Source organism: Salvelinus sp. IW2-2015, unplaced genomic scaffold (assembly GCF_002910315.2).
Source record: "Salvelinus sp. IW2-2015 unplaced genomic scaffold, ASM291031v2 Un_scaffold16616, whole genome shotgun sequence".
Lineage (NCBI taxonomy): Eukaryota > Metazoa > Chordata > Actinopteri > Salmoniformes > Salmonidae > Salvelinus > Salvelinus sp. IW2-2015.
The window spans coordinates 1-19,256 of record NW_019957674.1 but is presented as its reverse complement, the minus strand read 5'-3'; the positions used below and the strand labels follow the sequence as shown (position 1 = coordinate 19,256).

At 44.4% G+C, this 19,256-nt stretch overlaps 1 protein-coding gene across 1 annotated transcript in view; it reads left to right on the top strand.

Annotated features, from left to right (window-relative positions):
- The window catches only part of LOC111955908 (inter-alpha-trypsin inhibitor heavy chain H5), a 23,845-nt gene extending 17,333 nt beyond the window's left edge, over positions 1 to 6,512 (top strand). Inside the window, 6 exon segments of the mRNA XM_070442774.1 lie at positions 781 to 1,441; positions 1,444 to 1,539; positions 1,689 to 1,742; positions 4,726 to 4,842; positions 4,958 to 5,335; positions 5,485 to 6,512. Of these exon segments, the coding sequence (XP_070298875.1) occupies positions 781 to 1,441; positions 1,444 to 1,539; positions 1,689 to 1,742; positions 4,726 to 4,842; positions 4,958 to 5,335; positions 5,485 to 5,765 (1,587 nt within the window). The 3' untranslated portion in view covers positions 5,766 to 6,512.
- The last annotated feature ends 12,744 nt before the right edge of the window (positions 6,513 to 19,256 follow it).

Sequence of the window (19,256 nt, the reverse complement as noted above, 5' to 3'; positions counted from 1 at the left end):
GTTCAGTAGACAGCTAGTACAGAGGAGAAGGCAGAAGTGGTTAGAATTGATTCATTATAATCCATTATATTCAAATGGTATAGAGAAGGTCAGGGGGTGAGATAAAGGAATAGGAATGAGTGAAAGAATAACCAATGATACACATACTGAGAGAAGGCTCTTCAGAGTCTTGAACTGCAATCTTTCAAACCAAACCAAACACACACACATTGGGTGACAGTCTTACCGGCCCCTTTTCTGAAGTGTTTGTTTAGGAGTGAGGGGAGGAATGTGTGTGACTGTGTGTTGTGAAAGGGCCGTCTGGGTATGTCTGAGGGGTTAATTGATAGCGTCCTGAGATAATAACAGAGGAGAGACCTAGTGGAGTCAGCACACAGTTAAATAGGTGAGGAGGTTTACTGTGCTACGGTTCAAGGCCTGGCTGGAAAACCAACACATTACAAACACACACAGGTTGTGTCCAAAATGGCACCCCATTCCCTAATCCCTACATAGTGCACTCCGTTTGACCAGGAACCACAGGGTGACATTTGGGACGAAGGCATACTCTCCTTAATACATCACCGTCCCTAACCGAATCTCTGGGGGGGGTGAGTGTGTGTACACAGTCACACAGACACTTGAGGCCCCGAGAGCATATCAGAGAGTAGTACACACAATGTCTTGATTCTTGTGTCCATGATACAGTGAAGTAGCTGACGTATAGAATTCTACTGGGCGCTAGATTCTCAACATGTTATAACATGGTAACACATATTATAACATTGGATGTTACTTCTATTCCCTCTTTCACTCTTCCATATCTCTCTCTCTCTCCCTCCATGTCCCTCCCTCCCTCTCTCTTCCTCTAGGTTTTATGATGAGATAGGCACTCCACTGCTCTCTGATATCAGGGTGAATTACACAGAGGACTCGGTCCAGTACGTCACCCAGCACCTCTTCACCAACTATTTCAACGGCTCAGAGATTGTAATCGCCGGCAAATTGACCAATCAAAGTGCAGACTCCCTGCACGTCCAGGTCACCGCCAGCAACAGCGACAAGAGCATCGTCCTGGAGACAGACTTGGCGTTACGGCAAAGGGAGGTGGAGACGGAGAGGCATGTGAAGGAGGCGGCGGCCGGGGTGGGGTCAGGAGTCACAGGGGCGGGCACGACAGGGTCAGTGGCGGATGATTTCGTGGAGCGCGTATGGGGTTTCCTGAGTGTGAAGGAGGGGCTGAGGTCCAGGCTGAKGAGCCAGACCAGCAGGGAGAGAGAGGGACATACCCAGCAGGCYACTGACCTCTCCCTGACKTARCACTTCCTCACGCCCCTCACCTCCCTGGTGGTGGAAAAACCTCAGGTGCTGGCCGACGGAACCATGGCCGAGGACACACCCACCCCCACCCCTGTAACCACAGAGACAAATAAGAAGACTGGCTTCAGCAATGAGTCGTCGGATGAGACGGAAGGGGAGAAGACACGGCCCAGAGCCTGCACTTGAAGAAAGACCAAGCCGGGCGGACAGAGTTCCAGAATTACCAAGAACCACGGGTTAGCAGGCTTGATTGAGGCTTTGTTATCGACTTAATTCCTTTGATAAATATCATATCTGTTATCTGCAACGCCAAACAAACTAGAAAATGAGAGGAAGTACTTGACTACTGAAACCCTTGTAACAAATCTAAGGTCCCTGTTTGTCTGTAGGTAAAGTTGTGAAGAGGCCAGTCCAAAAATCTATAACCATCTCCAAAACATCAGGTTAGTGGTTCTGAGGCTCTGTTGAGGGAGGGGGACTGGAGAAAGGTACTGTAGACACACACACACACACACACACACACACACACACACACACACACAACACACACACACACACACACACACCTGAGACAGAGAGAGAGGTCGTAGACTAAAGAGACACGTGAGATTTACATTTACATTTAAGTCATTTAGCAGACGCTCTTATCCAGAGCGACTTACAATTGGTGCATTCACCTTATGATATCCAGTGGAACAACCACTTTACAATAGTGCATCTAACTCTTTTAAGGGGGGGGGGTTAGAAGGATTACTTTATCCTATCCTAGGTATTCCTTAAAGAGGTGGGGTTTCAGGTGTCTCCGGAAGGTGGTGATTGACTCCGCTGACCTGGCGTCGTGAGGGAGTTTGTTCCACCATTGGGGTGCCAAGAGCAGCGAACAGTTTTTGACTGGGCTGAGCGGGAACTGTACTTCCTCAGAGGTAGGGAGGCGAGCAGGCCAGAGGTGGATGAACGCAGTGCCCTTGTTTGGGTGTAGGGCCTGATCAGAGCCTGAAGGTACGGAGGTGCCATTCCCCTCACAGCTCCGTAGGCAAGCACCATGGTCTTGTAGCGGATGCGAGCTTCAACTGGAAGCCAGTGGAAGAGAGCGGAGGAGCGGGGTGACGTGAGAGAACTTGGGAAAGTTGAACACCAGGCGGGCTGCGGCGTTCTGGATGAGTTGTAGGGGTTTAATGGCACAGGCAGGGAGCCCAGCCAACAGCGAGTTGCAGTAATCCAGACGGGAGATGACAAGTGCCTGGATTAGGACCTGCGCCGCTTCCTGCGTGAGGCAGGGTCGTACTCTGCGAATGTTGTAGAGCATGAACCTACAGGAACGGGTCACCGCCTTGATGTTAGTTGAGAACGGACCGGGTGTTGTCCAGGATCACGCCAAGGTTCTTAGCACTCTGGGAGGAGGACACAATGGAGTTGTCAGGAGATGACATCAATGACCCTGTCATTTCTGCTGCTTTCTCATCTCCTGAATCTTTACTTAGCTCAGCTCTCACAGGCCCACTCAAAGCGGGAAACAACTAACTGCCGATAACTAACTCAAATCAAATCAAATTGTATTGGTCACATACACATGGTTAGCAGATGTTAATGTGAGTGTAGTGAAATGCTTGTGCTTCTAGTTCCGACCGTGCAGTAATATCTAACAAGTAATCTAACAATTTCACAACAACTACCTTATACACACAAGTGTAAAGGAATGAATAAGAATATGTACATATAAATATATGGATGAGCGATGGCCGAACGGCATAGGAAAGATGCAGTAGATGGTATAGAGTACAGTATATACATATGAGATGAATAATGTAGGGTACGTAAACATTATATAAAGTGGCATTGTTTAAACTGACTAGTGATACATTTATTACATCCAATTTTTTATTATTAAAGTGGCTAGAGATTTGAGTCAGTATGTTGGCAGCAGCCACTCAATTTTAGTGATGGCTGTTTAACAGTCTGATGGCCTTGAGATAGAAGCTGTTTTTCAATCTCTCTGTCCCAGCTTTGATGCACTTGTACTGACCTCGCCTTCTGGATGATAGCGGGGTGAACAGGCAGTGGCTCGGGTGGTTGTTGTTCTTGATGATCTTTATGGCCTTCCTGTGACATCGGGTGGTGTAGGTGTCCTGGCGGGCAGGTAGTTTGCCCCCGGTGGTGCGTTGTGCAGACCTCACTACCCTCTGGAGAGCCTTACGGTTGTGGGCGGAGCAGTTGCCGTACCAGGCGGTGATACAGCCCGACAGGATGCTCTTGATTGTGCATCTGTAAAAGTTTAAGTGTTTTTGGTGACAAGCCAAATTTCTTCAGCCTCCTGAGGTTGAAGGAACTTAACTTTCCACCTTCTCCATTACTGTCCCATCGATGTGGATAGGGGGGTGCTCCCTCTGCTGTTTCCTGAAGTCCACGATCATCTCCTTTGTTTTGTTGACGTTGAGTGTGACGTTATTTTCCTGACACCACACTCCGAGGGCCCTCACCTCCTCCCTGTAGGTCGTCTCGTCGTTGTTGGTAAACAAGCCTACCACTGTTGTGTCGTCTACAAACTTGATGATTGAGTTGGAGGCGTGTATGGCCACGCAGTTATGGGTGAACAGGGAGTACAGGAGAGGGCTGAGAAAGCACCCTTGTGGGGCCCCAGTGTTGAGGATCAGTGGGGTGGAGATGTTGTTTCCTATCCTCACCACCTGGGGACGGCCCGTCAGAAAGTCCAGGACCCAGTTGCACAGGGCGGGGTCGAGACCCAGGGTCTCGAGCTTAATGAGGGTACTATGGTATTAAATGCTGAGCTGTAATCGATGAACAGCATTCTTACATAGGTATTCCTCTTGTCCAGACTGCCGACAGCTAACTGCCGACAGCTAACTGCCGACAACTAACTGCCTACAACAACAAACTGCCGACAGCTAACTGCCGATAACTAACTGCTTACAACTAACTGCCTACACTGGTATCTGGTGATATCTGATTATACATAGTGTAGTCGTTTGTGCTTCACACCCACAGAAATATACAGACACTTGTATTTAACAGACCTGGGTTCAAATACTATTTCATGTATTTCATCTACTTTTCAATACATTTCCAAACAAGTATTCAAATACACTGGCTCAAATACACTGGCTCAAACATACTCCCATGCATTTAACCCAGGTATTTGAAAATAGCATTTAAATAAGTATTTTAAAATACTTTAAAATACAATTTGGTCGACTATTTGGTTTTAATAGCCATTCAGATACTCAAATAAAAGTACTTGTTATGGCTGTGTATTTGAAAATACTCAAATACACAGAAAAAACTATTTAAATAACAAACACTTCAATACACATGTATTTGAATCCAGGTATGCATAGATGCACTATTTCCTCATATTCAATACAAGTGTCTCTCTAACCCGTCTCTCTCACACCAACCCCCTTGACACAGCGGACGGCGATCCCCACTTTGTGGTGGAGTTCCCCCTCAGTAAACTGACTGTGTGTTTCAACATCAACGGAGAGCCAGGACACATTCTCAGAATGGTATCTGACCACAAGCACTCTGGTAAGACTGTCCTCTCAAGAGATTCTGACTTTATGTTAGATGTTCGGTTATGTGTTTTCATATGATTTATGTGGTCTATTTGTGTGTGCGATCGTGCGTGTGTATGTGAGTCTAGGTGTGACAGTAAACGGTAAGCTGATAGGCGCCCCGGCGCCAGCGGGCAGCCACAAACAGCAGAGGACATACTTCAGCACTATTACCATCGTGGTGAACCAACCCAAACGTTCCTACATCGAGGTCACCCCCAAGAAGGTCATCCTGGACGGACAGGACCGCTTGGTCCTGTCCTGCGACACCACAGTCTCCGTGGAGAGTGGCGGGCTTGCGGTGACGATAGTGGGGAAGTCCAACGTGACCGTAACCATTGGAGGAACCATTAGTTTCGTCATACTGGTGCATCAGTACAAGAACCCTGCTCCCTATCAGAGAAACCACCTGGGATTTTATATCTCCAACAGCAAAGGGCTGTCACATGACTGTCATGGACTACTGGGTAGGTATCAGAAACTACTAGTTGGAGGTAGGATTTGGGGGAAGGGGGCTTGAGCCGATATGGAATTAGGCCCTAGTGAGGATTACCATTGGTTTGCCTATAGCTCTGTGGTTCTGTTCTATTCTGACCCTCTGTGATTCTACTTCCAGGTCAGTTCCTGTATGAGGAAGTGGGACTCGCAGAGCTTTCTGGCAATGCTACAGCAACAGGAGACCACAGCACGTCTTCACGGTCACCCATCCTGAAGGTCAAAGGGCGTTCAGTGCCGGTGGTCCAGAAGACCCGGCGTATCTACAGCGGACGTCAGAGCGTGGACTGCTGGTTCGCCAGGAACAACGCAGCCAAGCTGATCGACGGACAGTATGAGGACTATGTGGTGTCACACCTGTTCGACACGGGCGATTGGCCCCACGGAAGTAACGGAGCCTGAGACAGGAGCCAATAAGGAGCCAGCAATGTACATGTCCCGCCCACACTGGAACAATAACCCAGGTACAGCTATAGTAGCCAACAGGCTCTTTTCATACCCTCTGACACTAAACTTCTAAATCAGCTTTCTTTTTGCCCCACATACTCACACTCCAAACACTACTCTACTACCCATAGAGTTAGATAGAGGACTCATCTTTGTAACTGTGCCATATAGCGTCTGTGACATCATGGGCAGTGTCATTGAGGTTATCTCCATTTTAAAGTAGTCAATTTTCTTCTTCACAATTGGCTGATCCCTCCTGCTGACCTAGTAAGACATGACTCCAACTGGGTCACCAGGAGAGATCAGCCAATGAAGTTGGAAGTCCCACCCAGTTGACTACATTAAAATGGTTGAAGCCCTCAATAGCACAGCCCATGCTAATACGGCCTTTTGGCCACTAGAGGCCTCTATCATTCTCTATGCTACTACCCCAGCCACCCATCCCCCTCCAACCATGTCTTTCAACCCACTTCGTGTTGCCTACTTCCTGTTGTCCTTCAGTTTTTTCCTCAGGTGCACCTGCTCTGAATAACCAACCATCAATATTCTTCAATATATTTTTTTACTATTTTTAATATAAATGTAATAAGGACATTGCTTGACTTGCATCATTTTATACTGATATTTTGTACTTGTAAATATAACCTTTATTGAACCGGATGAACTTTTTGTGTGTAAAGGAAGTAAAACATAAAAACAAGATTCATTGGTAAAGATCAACTTTTTTCTGAACAGCTCTAGATTGTGAGAACACTTGAAACATAATAACAAAGTAAACAGCTCTATGAAAGTAACTAACAGTTAACACAAACATTTAGTATAAAGTATGTGCTATATGTGGCCGAAGCAGGAATCACACCCAAAACTAGTACTGTGCTCCATCCTACTGAGTCAATCCCATCAAGGGCTTTAAAGACAATGTCCTCATGTTCACAGGGCTCACATTCACAGTAAACGCTGCTCAATCGGAAATTGCGTTTAACGGCCGCATTGTCTACAACTCGTATTAGGACTGAATCCAGGCCTTAGTCATTGCAGGAAGGCAGGCTCTTTACATGCTAGGTTTAGGTGCTAACTGGGAAAGCAAACAGGTGAACCCGGTCAAGCTCATGTGGCGACACTGCTTAGGATCACACCTGGTCACACCAGACACACCCCTAACTAACCCTCTCCTCTACCTGTCCCAATGACTAGCTCCCTCTCTAACCACCCCCCTAACCAACCCCCTCATCCCTCCTATCATCAGTTTGGGGTCACAGAGGTGTACTACTCCACGTCCCGCTCAGGTGTCTGTCATCGAGCTCAGGGGCCACCGGGCTGACCTAAGCTACCAAAGGAATTTAACACCTGTTTTTTAAATTTTTTAATATACAATTTTACTTCTATTTAAATTATGATAATACAAAAACAGTGACAACAGTTAAGACAAAAGACAGACATTTTTCGCYTATCATAAATGAATCATGAATATATAGCAACATGGCACTTTCAAGTGGATATCCATTAAACATTCAAACTATTTCAGTCACAATTAAAAATTGTTTCCACAAACACATACAATGATGGACTGGAGCAACGCTAAATAAAAAATAGATATTTTCTTTTGTTTACAGTGAATAACTAGCATAAATGCAAACAGTGTAGTGGTGCAGGTCCTCACAGTAGCTGTTGTACACATTTGAGGTCACGTGAAATGACAGTCTCACAACCAGAATCTTTCACATCACTAAGACATTAAATGGTTCCAGGAACATAATTCAATTAATACAAAAATGGCAGTAGTGTATTTTCATGTTAGAGTTAACAGCTCAATGATTGAGGAATGTGATCTATAAGAATGAACATACAATTGTAAACTGAACACTATTTTGGTATCTCGGYTAATCTCCGAATTGACCGCGATCATTTCTAGGATACCACTTGGAAATCTCCCATTACATGTCATTACCACAGGTTTAACCCCAAGTAATATGAATACAGTAAAATATGTCAAATAGACTAAAGAAATAAGAAAATACATTAGAATGTTCAAAATCCCAAAGCTCTTTAGTTCATATTAGAAACATTGCAAATATTTGGATAAATCCAGATCAATCTCAAATGGACATCCATGAGGAATATAAAATGATCTGGTCCATTTTCCACATAGAATACCATTTTCCACCTTGTTAAACATCCTCTGCAGATAGTGTGAAGAACTGTTCCAGACCAGACTACTACAGTCCAACTCAGATAAAACATTTCCAACTTTAAGGTCCAACCGGCTGAGTTACAATAGTCTGACAACTGATCTGAGTGGACGTGATAGGTGAAATCCATATGATTGAAACTATCCAGCCCTTCCACTTGTTAGTGGCGAAGGAGGAAAGGACACTAGTAGTGGATTCTACAGGTCCAAAACGTATTTAATTACAGACCAGTAGATGCTGTATGTCGAGGTTTGAACAAAGCAGTTATCTGTATGATGAAGGAAAACAGAGGAGATTGTACCGACACCTTACCGCTACTCTTTAGAAGTTGATACGGTATGTCAAGGAGCTCGTTGGAGATCAACAAACACCCTTTTCACAAAATCCCCGTGAGAGAGGACAGATTTACTCTATTTTATAGCCCCCACCAAGCTTGTTGTTTCAGTAATCAGGGACTGCAAGGGTGAAGGACTCCCCCCCCCCTCCATCATAAAGCATAGTTAATATAACATTCAACATCCTCATAACAACCAAGTCATCAAAGACATCATTGGGATGTGTACAATGAAAAAAAGCTCATCTGTGTGATCTGGAAGGAGCGTACATTCACACAGCCGTGCTCGTGTTTGTGTGTGGCGCGGGTTAGCGTGTGTGTGGCGCGGGTCAGCGTGTGTGTGGCGCGGGTCAGCGTGTGTGTCAGGGTCTTGAAGAGAAGGATACCAGAGCTACACCTCCACCCAGCTAGGTATTATGCCCACCACTGGAAGGCTAGAGTGGGACCCTCCTCGAACCATTGTTGAACTATCCTCCTCCTCAGCGTCCGTGTCGACGGTCATCAGGACCTGGATATGAGGTAGAAACGCATCAGGGAACAGATACACAAACATACAGACATCGTCACACAGATACGTGAGCAGTTGTCGGCCAGGATGAGGTGATGTGTCCAGGTCTGGTGTGCTGTTATTTCCAATCCAAGGCTATAAAATTCCACTTTATTCCCAGTCTGGAATATATATTTTTTTAAATGTATCCGTTATTTTACCAGGTAAGTTGACTGAGAACACGTTCTCATTTACAGCAACGACCTGGGGAATAGTTACAGGGAAGAGGAAGGGGATGAATGAGCCAATATTGTCCAGACCCCTGCTCCACCACCTATAAATCACAACATAGCGGAATTCAATCATATGCTTTATGGAAAGGCTTTTATGGCATAATAAACCCGTATATTACAATGAGAAAGTATTCAGACCCCTTGACTTTTTACACATTTTGTTACGTTACAGCCTCATTCTAAAAATGTATTACATTTAAAAAATACCAAATCAATCTACACTCAATACCCCATAATGACAAAGCAAAAACAGGTCAGACATTTTTGCACATGTATTACAAATAAAAAACTGAAATACCTTARGTAAATAAGTATTCAGACCCTTTGCTATGAGACTCGAAATTGAGCTTAGGTGCATCCTGTTTCCATTGATCATCCTTGAGATGTTTCTACAACTTGATTGGAGGATTCCACCTGTGGTAAATTCAATTGATTGTACATGATTTGGAAAGGCACACAGCCCTGTCTAGAAAAGGTCCCACAGTTGACAGTGCATGTCAGAGCAAAAACCAAGCCATGAGGTCGAAGGAATTGTCCATAGAGCTCCCAGAGAAGATTGTGTCGAGGCACAGATCTGAGGTAGGATACTAAAAAAATGTCTGCAGCATTGAAGGTCCCCAAGAATGCAGTTGCCGCCGTCATTCTTAAATGGAATAAGTTTGGAACCACCAAGGCTCTTCCTAGAGCTGGCCATTCGGCCAAACTGAGTAATCGGGTGAGAAGGGCCTTGGTCAGGGAGGTGACCAAGAACCCAATGGTCACTCTGACATAGCTCCTCTGTGGAGATGGGAGAACCTTCCAGAAGGACAACCATCTCTGCAGCACTCCACCAATCAGGCCTTTATGGTAGTGGCCAGACGGAAGCCACTCCTCAGTAAAAGGCACACAACAGCTCGCTTGGAGTTTGCCAAAAGGCCCCTAAAGGACTCTCAGACCATGAGAAACAAGATTCTCTGGTCTGATGAAACCAAGACTGAACTCTTTGGCCTGAATGCCAAGCGTCATATCTGGAGGAAACCTGGCACCATCCCTACGGTGAAGCATAGTGGTGGCAGCATCATGCTGTGGGGATGTTTTTCAGCGGCAGGGACTGGGAGACTAGGCAGGATCGAGAAAAAGATTAACAGAGCAAAGTACAGAGAGATCCTTGATGAAAACCAGCTCCAGAGCGTTCAGGACTGGTGCGAAGGTTCACCTTCCAACAGGACAACGACCCTAAGCACACTGCGAAGACAACGCAGGAGTGGCTTCGGGACAAGTCTCTGAATGTCCTTGAATGGCCCAGCCAGAGCCCAGACTTGAACCCAATGGAACATCTCTGGAGAGACCTGAAAATAGCTGTGCAGTGATGCTCCCCATCCAACCTGACAGAGCTTCAGAGGATCGGTGGAGAAATGGGAGAAACCTCCTAAATACAGGTGTGCCAAGCTTGTAGCGTCATACCCAAGAAGACTCGACGCTGTAATCACATCAAAAGGTGCTTCAAAAAAAGTACTGAGCAAAGAGTCTGAATATTTCAGTTATTTTATTTTTAATACATTTGCAAAAAATGTAAACTTCTTTGCTTTGTCATTATGGGGTATTGTGTGTAGATTGATTAAAAAAAATTCCGACATCAATTTTAGAATAAGGCTGTAATTTAACAAAATGTGGAAAAAGTCAAGCTATCTGAATACTTTTTGAATGCTGGCTACAGAGACATCTTGGATGAGATTATGGTAGTGTGTGCATGCACGCAATGCAGACATCTTGGATGAGATTATTGTAATGGAAGAAGCAGAGGCAGAAAGGGGGCTTGCCCAGCCTTCCTCTCTCACCGATATGAGGCCAATCCCAAATCAATCATCTTCATTCAGATACTGTACACTCAGACCAAGATGTCAATCGATGTTTGTCTGTGTGTTTCATCCCATAAGGAAACAGGTCGGAGATGTTAGGGCATTTAACTAGTCAGTTTGACAGCATACACCAGAAAGGCCATAACTAACAGCTCTAAAATAACTAAATGTTTGGCTGTTTATGATAAAAGTAAACAGCCTTCTCTGAACACCATATGGCCACAGCTGACCATGGATGAAATCATTCCCCAACACTATCCTACAGCCCATGTCGGGAACTGAAATCAAACTCATTGCACACAGACTACTGAGACTACCAAACTCCAACAGCACTCCCTAATCAATGCCCTCCTCTCTCCCATGGACATAGTTCTCTCCCTCTTTCTTCTCCTCCTCCACTCCGCTCTGCTCTCCATAACATCACTGAATGGAAATTAATTCCAAATGTCACTTTTATTCCTGGGATGAAGGGATGATTTGTTGCTGCTTGGCAGAGTACCAGGGACGAGGAGGGAGAGAGAGAGAGCAACACTGCCAGTCTGTCATAATCATTGTGACTCCAGAGAGAGGGTGAGAAAGAGAGAGGGCAGAGCGAGAGAGAGGAGAGTGTACAGTAACACATTGACTGCTGTGTAGGAGGTCAATTCTCTCTGATTGTCGACAGAGGCTTCCTGTGTTGGGGAGTCTCACTACTCCAATACACACTGCATGATTTCCCACTCAAATGGACCAACACTATACACCCACTGGAAACAGTTAACTAATATCATAAAGACATCACTATTCACCACATACTGTTCTCTCACCAAATACAATTCTCACAATGGATCCATTGAAACAAGGTGATCACACCCTTACGGTAAACTACAATCTCAACAGATTAAGAGCAACTCTACAACATGAAACACAGAAGACACTTGACTCAACGACGTGACAACTGGCAGGCCGATCTAGCGCCATACATCCATCACTCGTGTCTTACCAAACAAGGAATGTCAATAACATTGCTATGATACTAATTTTCCAGAACAACCGGGACAAGTAAGACATTGACTCAATTCCACAGAACAACCGGGACAAAGTAAGACATTGACTCAATTCCACACGGCACAATCCAACTGACCCACAGAGAAACAACACAACAAATTGACGGGCGAAAACGGAGAGAAACAAAAATGGAGAGAAAGGGGGATTTTCCATGACTTAGTCTTTCCTTGACAGTAACTGTGGGCCAGTTGCCCTTTAGACCGACCCAGAGAGCAGTGTGTGTGTGGGGGGGGGGGGGGGGGGGGGGGGGGGTGCAGACAGGTGCAGACAGGCTAAATCACTGTGACAAACCTCTATCATAACTCACACACACTCCGTTTCTTTTCTTTCTCAACAAACACACGTCTTTAGCCAGTGTCCCATGGGGATGTGGAGTGTTACGGGGATGTTTGGTGGGAAAGTCTCTCTTACACCCATGGGCTTTAATGTTGTATCATCAAATGGTGTCCCTTCATGATCCCACAGAGCAGTAGCACTCAGAGATCTGCAGTCCCCTCTTATGGTTAACTGTAGGGCTGACCCCAATTATTTGACTTCTTGATTGGTCAACTAAGATATTTTAGTCGAGCAGTAGCAAATATACACTACATGACCAAAAGGATGTGGACACCTGCTAGTCAAACATCTCATTTCAAAATCGCGGCCATTATTATGGAGTTGGTCCCCCCTTTGCTGCTGGGAAGACTTTCCACTAGATGTTGGAACATTGTTGCGGGGACTTGCTTCCATTCAGTCACAAGAACATTAGTGAGGTCGGGCACTGACGTTGGGCGATTAGGCCTAGCTCGCAGTCTGCCTTCCAATTCATCCCAAAGGTGTTCGAAGTAGTTGAGGCAAGGGCTCTGTGCAGGTCAGTCAAGTTCTTCCACACCGATCTCGAAAAACCATTTCTGTATGGACCTCGCTTTGTGCACGGAGGCATTGTCATGGTGAAACAGGAAAGTGCATTCCCCAAACTGTTGGCACAAAGTTGGAAGCACAGAATCATCTAGAATATCATTGTATGCTGTAGCATTAAGATTTCCTTTCACTAGAACTAAGGGGCCCAGCCAGAACCATGAAAAACAGCCCCAGACCATTATTCCTCCTCTACCAAACTTTACATTTGACACTATGCATTGGGGCAGGTAGCTATCTCCTTGCATCCGCCAAACCCAGATTCATCCATCGGACTGCAAGATGGAATCCAATGGCAGCGAGCTTTACACCACTCCAGCCGACGCTTGGCATTGCGCAACGTGATCTCAGGCTTGTGTGCGGCTGCTCTGCCATGGAAACCCATTTCATGAAGCTCCCGACGAACAGTTCTTGTGCTGACATTGCTTCCAAAGGCTGTTTGGAACTTGGTAGTGATTGTTGCAACAGAGGACAMACGACTTATACGTGCTATGCGCTTCTGCACTCGGCGGTCCCGTTCTGTGAGCTTGGGTGGCCTACCACTTTGCGGCTGAGCTGTTGTGGAAACGTCTAGGAGCAACTTTACAATAACAGCACTTACAGTTGACCGGGGCAGCTCTAGCAGGGCAGAAATTTTACAAATTGACTTGTTGGAAAGTTGGCATCCTATGACGGCGCCACGTTGAAAGTCACTGAGCTTTACGCTATGGGCCATTCTACTGCCAATGTTTGTCTATGGAGATTGCATGGCGGTGTGCTCGATTTTATACAACGGTCAGCAACAGGTGTGGCTGAAATAGCCAAATCCACTAATTTGAAGGGGTGTCCACATACTTTTGTATATGTTTTTTTTAATGGCACACGAGACACCTCTCATTTGCACCCATTTCAGTGAACTAATCCATTGCGGAGGCCGAGACTAATCCATTGTGGAGGCCGCGGGGGTGGCACAGTCAAAGAAGAAGAGGAGTGTGGCTGCACAATGCACATCTCTCCAGAATGGGCTCCCTCCCGCCAATTTGTGTACATTCATTGTTTCATAACTTCATTGTGTTGTTTGCATTTGACTGTTCGTGTATATCAATTCCCCATTACATACGTTTATCACCAGTAGTACATTTACAGTTAATTCCTATCATTTCTAATCTACAAAGTTTGGTTGGTTACGGTAATGTCTTTTAATGCATTAAATATATTATTTCAGACTTTTACCATTCTCATTGTTGGAGTGGACACGTTGTTTGCAGAGCGCACAACCTATGCTACACTTTAGAGAAACAAGTTTTGGTTTATTTCATTCCATTTATGAGTTTTGTTAATTTAGTCTTTGTCTTTTGCTTGGAGCACTCCTGCCGATGTTGAGTAAGGACACGCACCCGATTATGCATTGAAGTAGACCTATAGGCTACCTGGCCTGCATGCAAATGTAGGCATATAAATGTGCCCATTTGGGGATCTGATAGTATTTCTGATTGGCTTAATGCACGATCACTAATGAGCTGTAGAGCTTCTCAAAGTGATGTTTTCTTCACCTCAAACAGCCAGCAAACAAAGTAGGTTTTTACATCCATTGAAAATGACAATTCCTCAATGTATTTAAAAAATATATATTTCCAGCTCTCTCCCTTTCAATAACCACTCAGCGTGAAAGAGAAAAATGTCATGCTCTGATCCAGTGGAAACATAAAATAGGCCAAACTGATTACTCCTTATCCCTTACGCAAATAGCCTACAGCTGTGTTTGTCCCGAGCTCACTAGCATGGACAACTTTGAGGGCCCAAGATATTTTATACAATGTTGCAAGGAGTTTCAGGCCAGACCCAAGTAAATAGTTGATACGTTTCAACGTTCGCTGCAGACAGGCCATGCGTAGCCAATGTGGTTTATAGGATATTTATTTTTATCAGGACATTTTCTACCTGCAGGCAGCAATGTTTTTATTTGCTGGCTTTGTAGGCAATTTTTATATAGTTGGAAATGGCAATATAAAGTAACTTTTTAGGTTTGTATCATTTTCATTTAGATAGAATTCTGATTAACCACATGACAATGATTTTGAGGTACGAATATGTTTTTATAAATGAAACTGTTCCACAAAAATGTGCATTTGAAAACTATAACTGACACGAAGATCAGTAGAAATGGTAAGATAAATGGTCATTCCACATAAGAAATGTTGGCGACTCCTTGTGTAGCCTATTACCAGCAACTTCAGGAGAGTAACGGCAGAATCTGGAAAAACCATTAGGAGCGGGAGGAGGTTAAGTTTTTCTTCTGGTTATCTTGATCTCTGGCTCCCTCTTCAGTCATTTGTGCCTTATTTCATCAAACGGTGAGCTTAAAGCATCAGACAAGCTCAATGCATATAGTTGATTTTATTAAAACACATAGGGTGTTATATATACAGTGGGGAGAACAAGTATTTGATACACTGACAATTTTGCAGGTTTTCCTACTTACAAAGCATGTAGAGGTCTGTAATTCTTATCATAGGTACACTTCAACTGTGAGAGAAGGAATCTAAAACAAAAATCCAGAAAATCACATTGTATGATTAAGTAATTAATTTGCATTTTATTGCATGACATAAGTATTTGATACATCAGAAAAGCAGAACTGAATATTTGGTACAGAAACCTTAGTTTGCAATTACAGAGATCATACGTTTCCTGTAGTTCTTGACCAGGTTTGCACACACTGCAGCAGGGATTTTGGCCCACTCCTCCATACAGACCTTCTCCAGATCCTTCAGGTTTCGGGGCTGTCGCTGGGCAATACGGACTTTCGGCTCCCTCCAAAGATTTTCTATTGGGTTCAGGTCTGGAGACTGGCTAGGCCACTCCAGGACCTTGAGATGCTTCTTACGGAGCCACTCCTTAGTTGCCCTGGCTGTGTGTTTCGGGTCGTTGTCATGCTGGAAGACCCAGCCACGACCCATCTTCAATGCTCTTACTGAGGGAAGGAGGTTGTTGGTCAAGATCTCGTGATACATGGCCCCATCCATCCTCCCCTCAATACGGTGCAGTCGTCCTGTCCCCTTTGCAGAAAAGCATCCCCAAAGAATGATGTTTCCACCTCCATGCTTCACGGTTGGGATGGTGTTCTTGGGGTTGTACTCATCCTTCTATTCCTCCAAACACGGCGAGTGGAGTTTAGASCAAAAAGCTCTATTTTTGTCTCATCAGACCACATGACCTTCTCCCATTCCTCCTCTGGATCATCCAGATGGTCATTGGCAAACTTCAGACGGGCCTGGACATGCGCTGGCTTGAGCAGGGGGACCTTGCGTGCGCTGCAGGATTTTAATCCATGACGGCGTAGTGTGTTACTAATGGTTTTCTTTGAGACTGTGGTCCCAGCTCTCTTCAGGTCATTGACCAGGTCCTGCCGTGTAGTTCTGGGCTGATCCCTCACATTCCTCATGATCATTGATGCCCCACGAGGTGAGATCTTGCATGGAGCCCCAGACCGAGGGTGATTGACCGTCATCTTGAACTTCTTCCATTTTCTAATAATTGCGCCAACAGTTGTTGCCTTCTCACCAAGCTGCTTGGCTATTGTCCTGTAGCCCATCCCAGCCTTGTACAGGTCTACAATTTATCCCTGATGTCCTTACACAGCTCTCTGGTCTTGGCCATTGTGGAGAGGTTGGAGTCTGTTTGATTGAGTGTGTGGACAGGTGTCTTTTATACAGGTAACGAGTTCAAACAGGTGCAGTTAATACAGGTAATGAGTGGAGAACAGGAGGGCTTCTTAAAGAAAAACTAACATGTCTGTGAGAGCCGGAATTCTTACTGGTTGGTAGGTGATCAAATACTTATGTCATGCAATAAAATGCAAATTAATTACTTAAAAATCATACAATGTGATTTTCTGGATTTTTGTTTTAGATTCCGTCTCTCACAGTTGAAGTGTACCTATGATAAAAATGACAGACCTCTACATGCTTTGTAAGTAGGAAAACCTGCAAAATCGGCAGTGTATCAAATACTTGTTCTCCCCACTGTATATATATATATGAGAGAAAAACACACATTTTAAAATGTTGACCAATTGATTGGTCGAAAGAACAGACGCCTTTCAGTCGACCAATATATATATWTTTTTTTTGTCAGGGACATCTCTAGTTAACCTCTCTGGTACAAGTGGGACCCTCGACAACAGCCAGTGAAAATGCAGGGCGCCAAATTCAAAACAACAGAAATCCCATAATTAAAATTCCTCAAACATACAAGTATTATACACCATTTTAAAGATAAACTTCTTGTAAATCCAACCACAGTTCCCGATTTCAAATAGGCTTTACAGCGAAAGCACACCAAACAATTGTCTTAGGTCAGTGCCTAGTCACAGAAAACCATACAGCCATTTTCCAGCCAAGGAGAAGGCTCACAAAAGTCAGAAATAGCGATTAAATGAATCACTAACCTTTGATGATCTTCATCAGATGGCACTCACAGGACTTCATGTTACACAATAAATGTGTGTTTTGTTCGATAAAGTTAATCTTTATGTCCAAAAACCTCATTTGAAATTGGTGTGTTATGTTCAGAAATGCATTGTCTCAAACAAACATCCGGTGAAAGTGCAGAGAGCCACATCAAATTACAGAAAAACATTGATAAAAGATACAAGTGTTAAACACGAATAAAGATAAACTTCTCCTTAATGCAAGCGCTGTGTCAGATTTCAAAAAGGCTTTACGGCGAAAGCACACTTTGCGATTATGTTAGGTCAGCGCCTAGCCACAGAAAACCATACAGCCATTTTCCAACCAAGGAAAGGTGTCACAAAAGTCAGAAAAAGCATTCAAATGAATCACTTACCTTTGATGATCTTCATCTGGTGGCACTCCCAGGTCTCCATGTTAGACAATAAATGTACGTTTTGTTCGATAATGTCCCTCTTTATGACCAAAAACCTCCTTTTTGTTCGCGCGTTTAGTCCAGTAATCCGAATACACAAGGCGCGGTCAGTAAGTCCAAACGAAAACTTTTTTAAAAGTACAATAAAAGTTCGTAGAAACATGTCAAACGATGTTTAAAATCAATCCTCAGGTTGTTTTTGTCATAAATAATCAATAATATTTCAACCGGACAAAAGCTTCGTCAATAGAAAAGGAGAAACAAGAAAGGCACGTTCCCAATCACGCGCAGGACTCACGGCTGGAAATGTCCACTGTCCTCATTGAAAGTGCTGTATCTCCCTCATTTTTCAGAGTAAAAGCCTGAAACAATGCTTAAAGACTGGCCACATGTAGAGGAAGCCATAGATATCGTAAACTGGGTCCTAAGTCTTTGTATGGTGGATAGGCTTTCAATGGAAAAACAGCCTTTCAAAATAATAGTACTTCCCTGGTTGGATTTTCCTCAGGTTTTCACCTGCCATATCAGTTCTGTTATACTCAGACATTATTTTAACAGTTTTGGAAACTTTAGAGTATTTTCTATCCAAATCTACTAATTATATGCAAATCCTAGCTTCTGGGCCTGAGTAGCAGGCAGTTTAATTTGGGCAAGCTTTTCTTCCAAAATTCCAAATGCTACCCCCTACCCTAGTGAAGTTAACGGACTCTCACCTGTGACTCGTCGCCAGTAACCCACGACGCCGTGGAGTCGACCTTGGTCGAGGGGTCACAGGAGTCGTCCAGGCTCTTGTACTTGTACTTCCTCATCATCAGACTGTCCACCACCCAGAACATTATGGACTACAGAGGGTCACACAGAGAACAAACTCAGTCAGTACAACTGGTGCAGTGGTGGACACAGAATGGCCATGTAATGTACAATCAGTGTAGCCTAGTAAGCCTACATACTGCAAACTTCATGCACGTTTTCTATCCAAAAATACAAGCTTTATACACTGTCTGGGATACTAAAAATCCAAATAACTTCACAGATCTTCATTGTAAAGGGTTTAAACACTGTTTCCCATGCTTGTTCAATGAACCATAAACAATTAATGAACATGCACCTGTAGAACGGCTGTTAAGACACTAACAGCTTACAGACGGGAGGCAATTAAGGGCACAGTTATGAAAACTTAGGACACTAAAGAGGCCTTTCTACTGACTCTGAAAAACACCAAAAGAAAGATGCCCAGGGTCCCTGCTCATCTGCGTGAACATGCCTTAGGCACACTGCAAGGAGGCATGAGGACTGCAGATGTAGCCAGGGCAATAAATTGCAAAATCCGTATTGTGAAACGCCTAAGACAGCGCTACAGGGAGACAGGACGGACAGCTGATCGTCCTCGCAGTGGCAGACCACGTGTAACAACACCTGCACAGGATCAGAACATCCGAACATCACCCCTGCGGGACAGGTACAGAATGGCAACAACAACTGCCCGAGTTACACC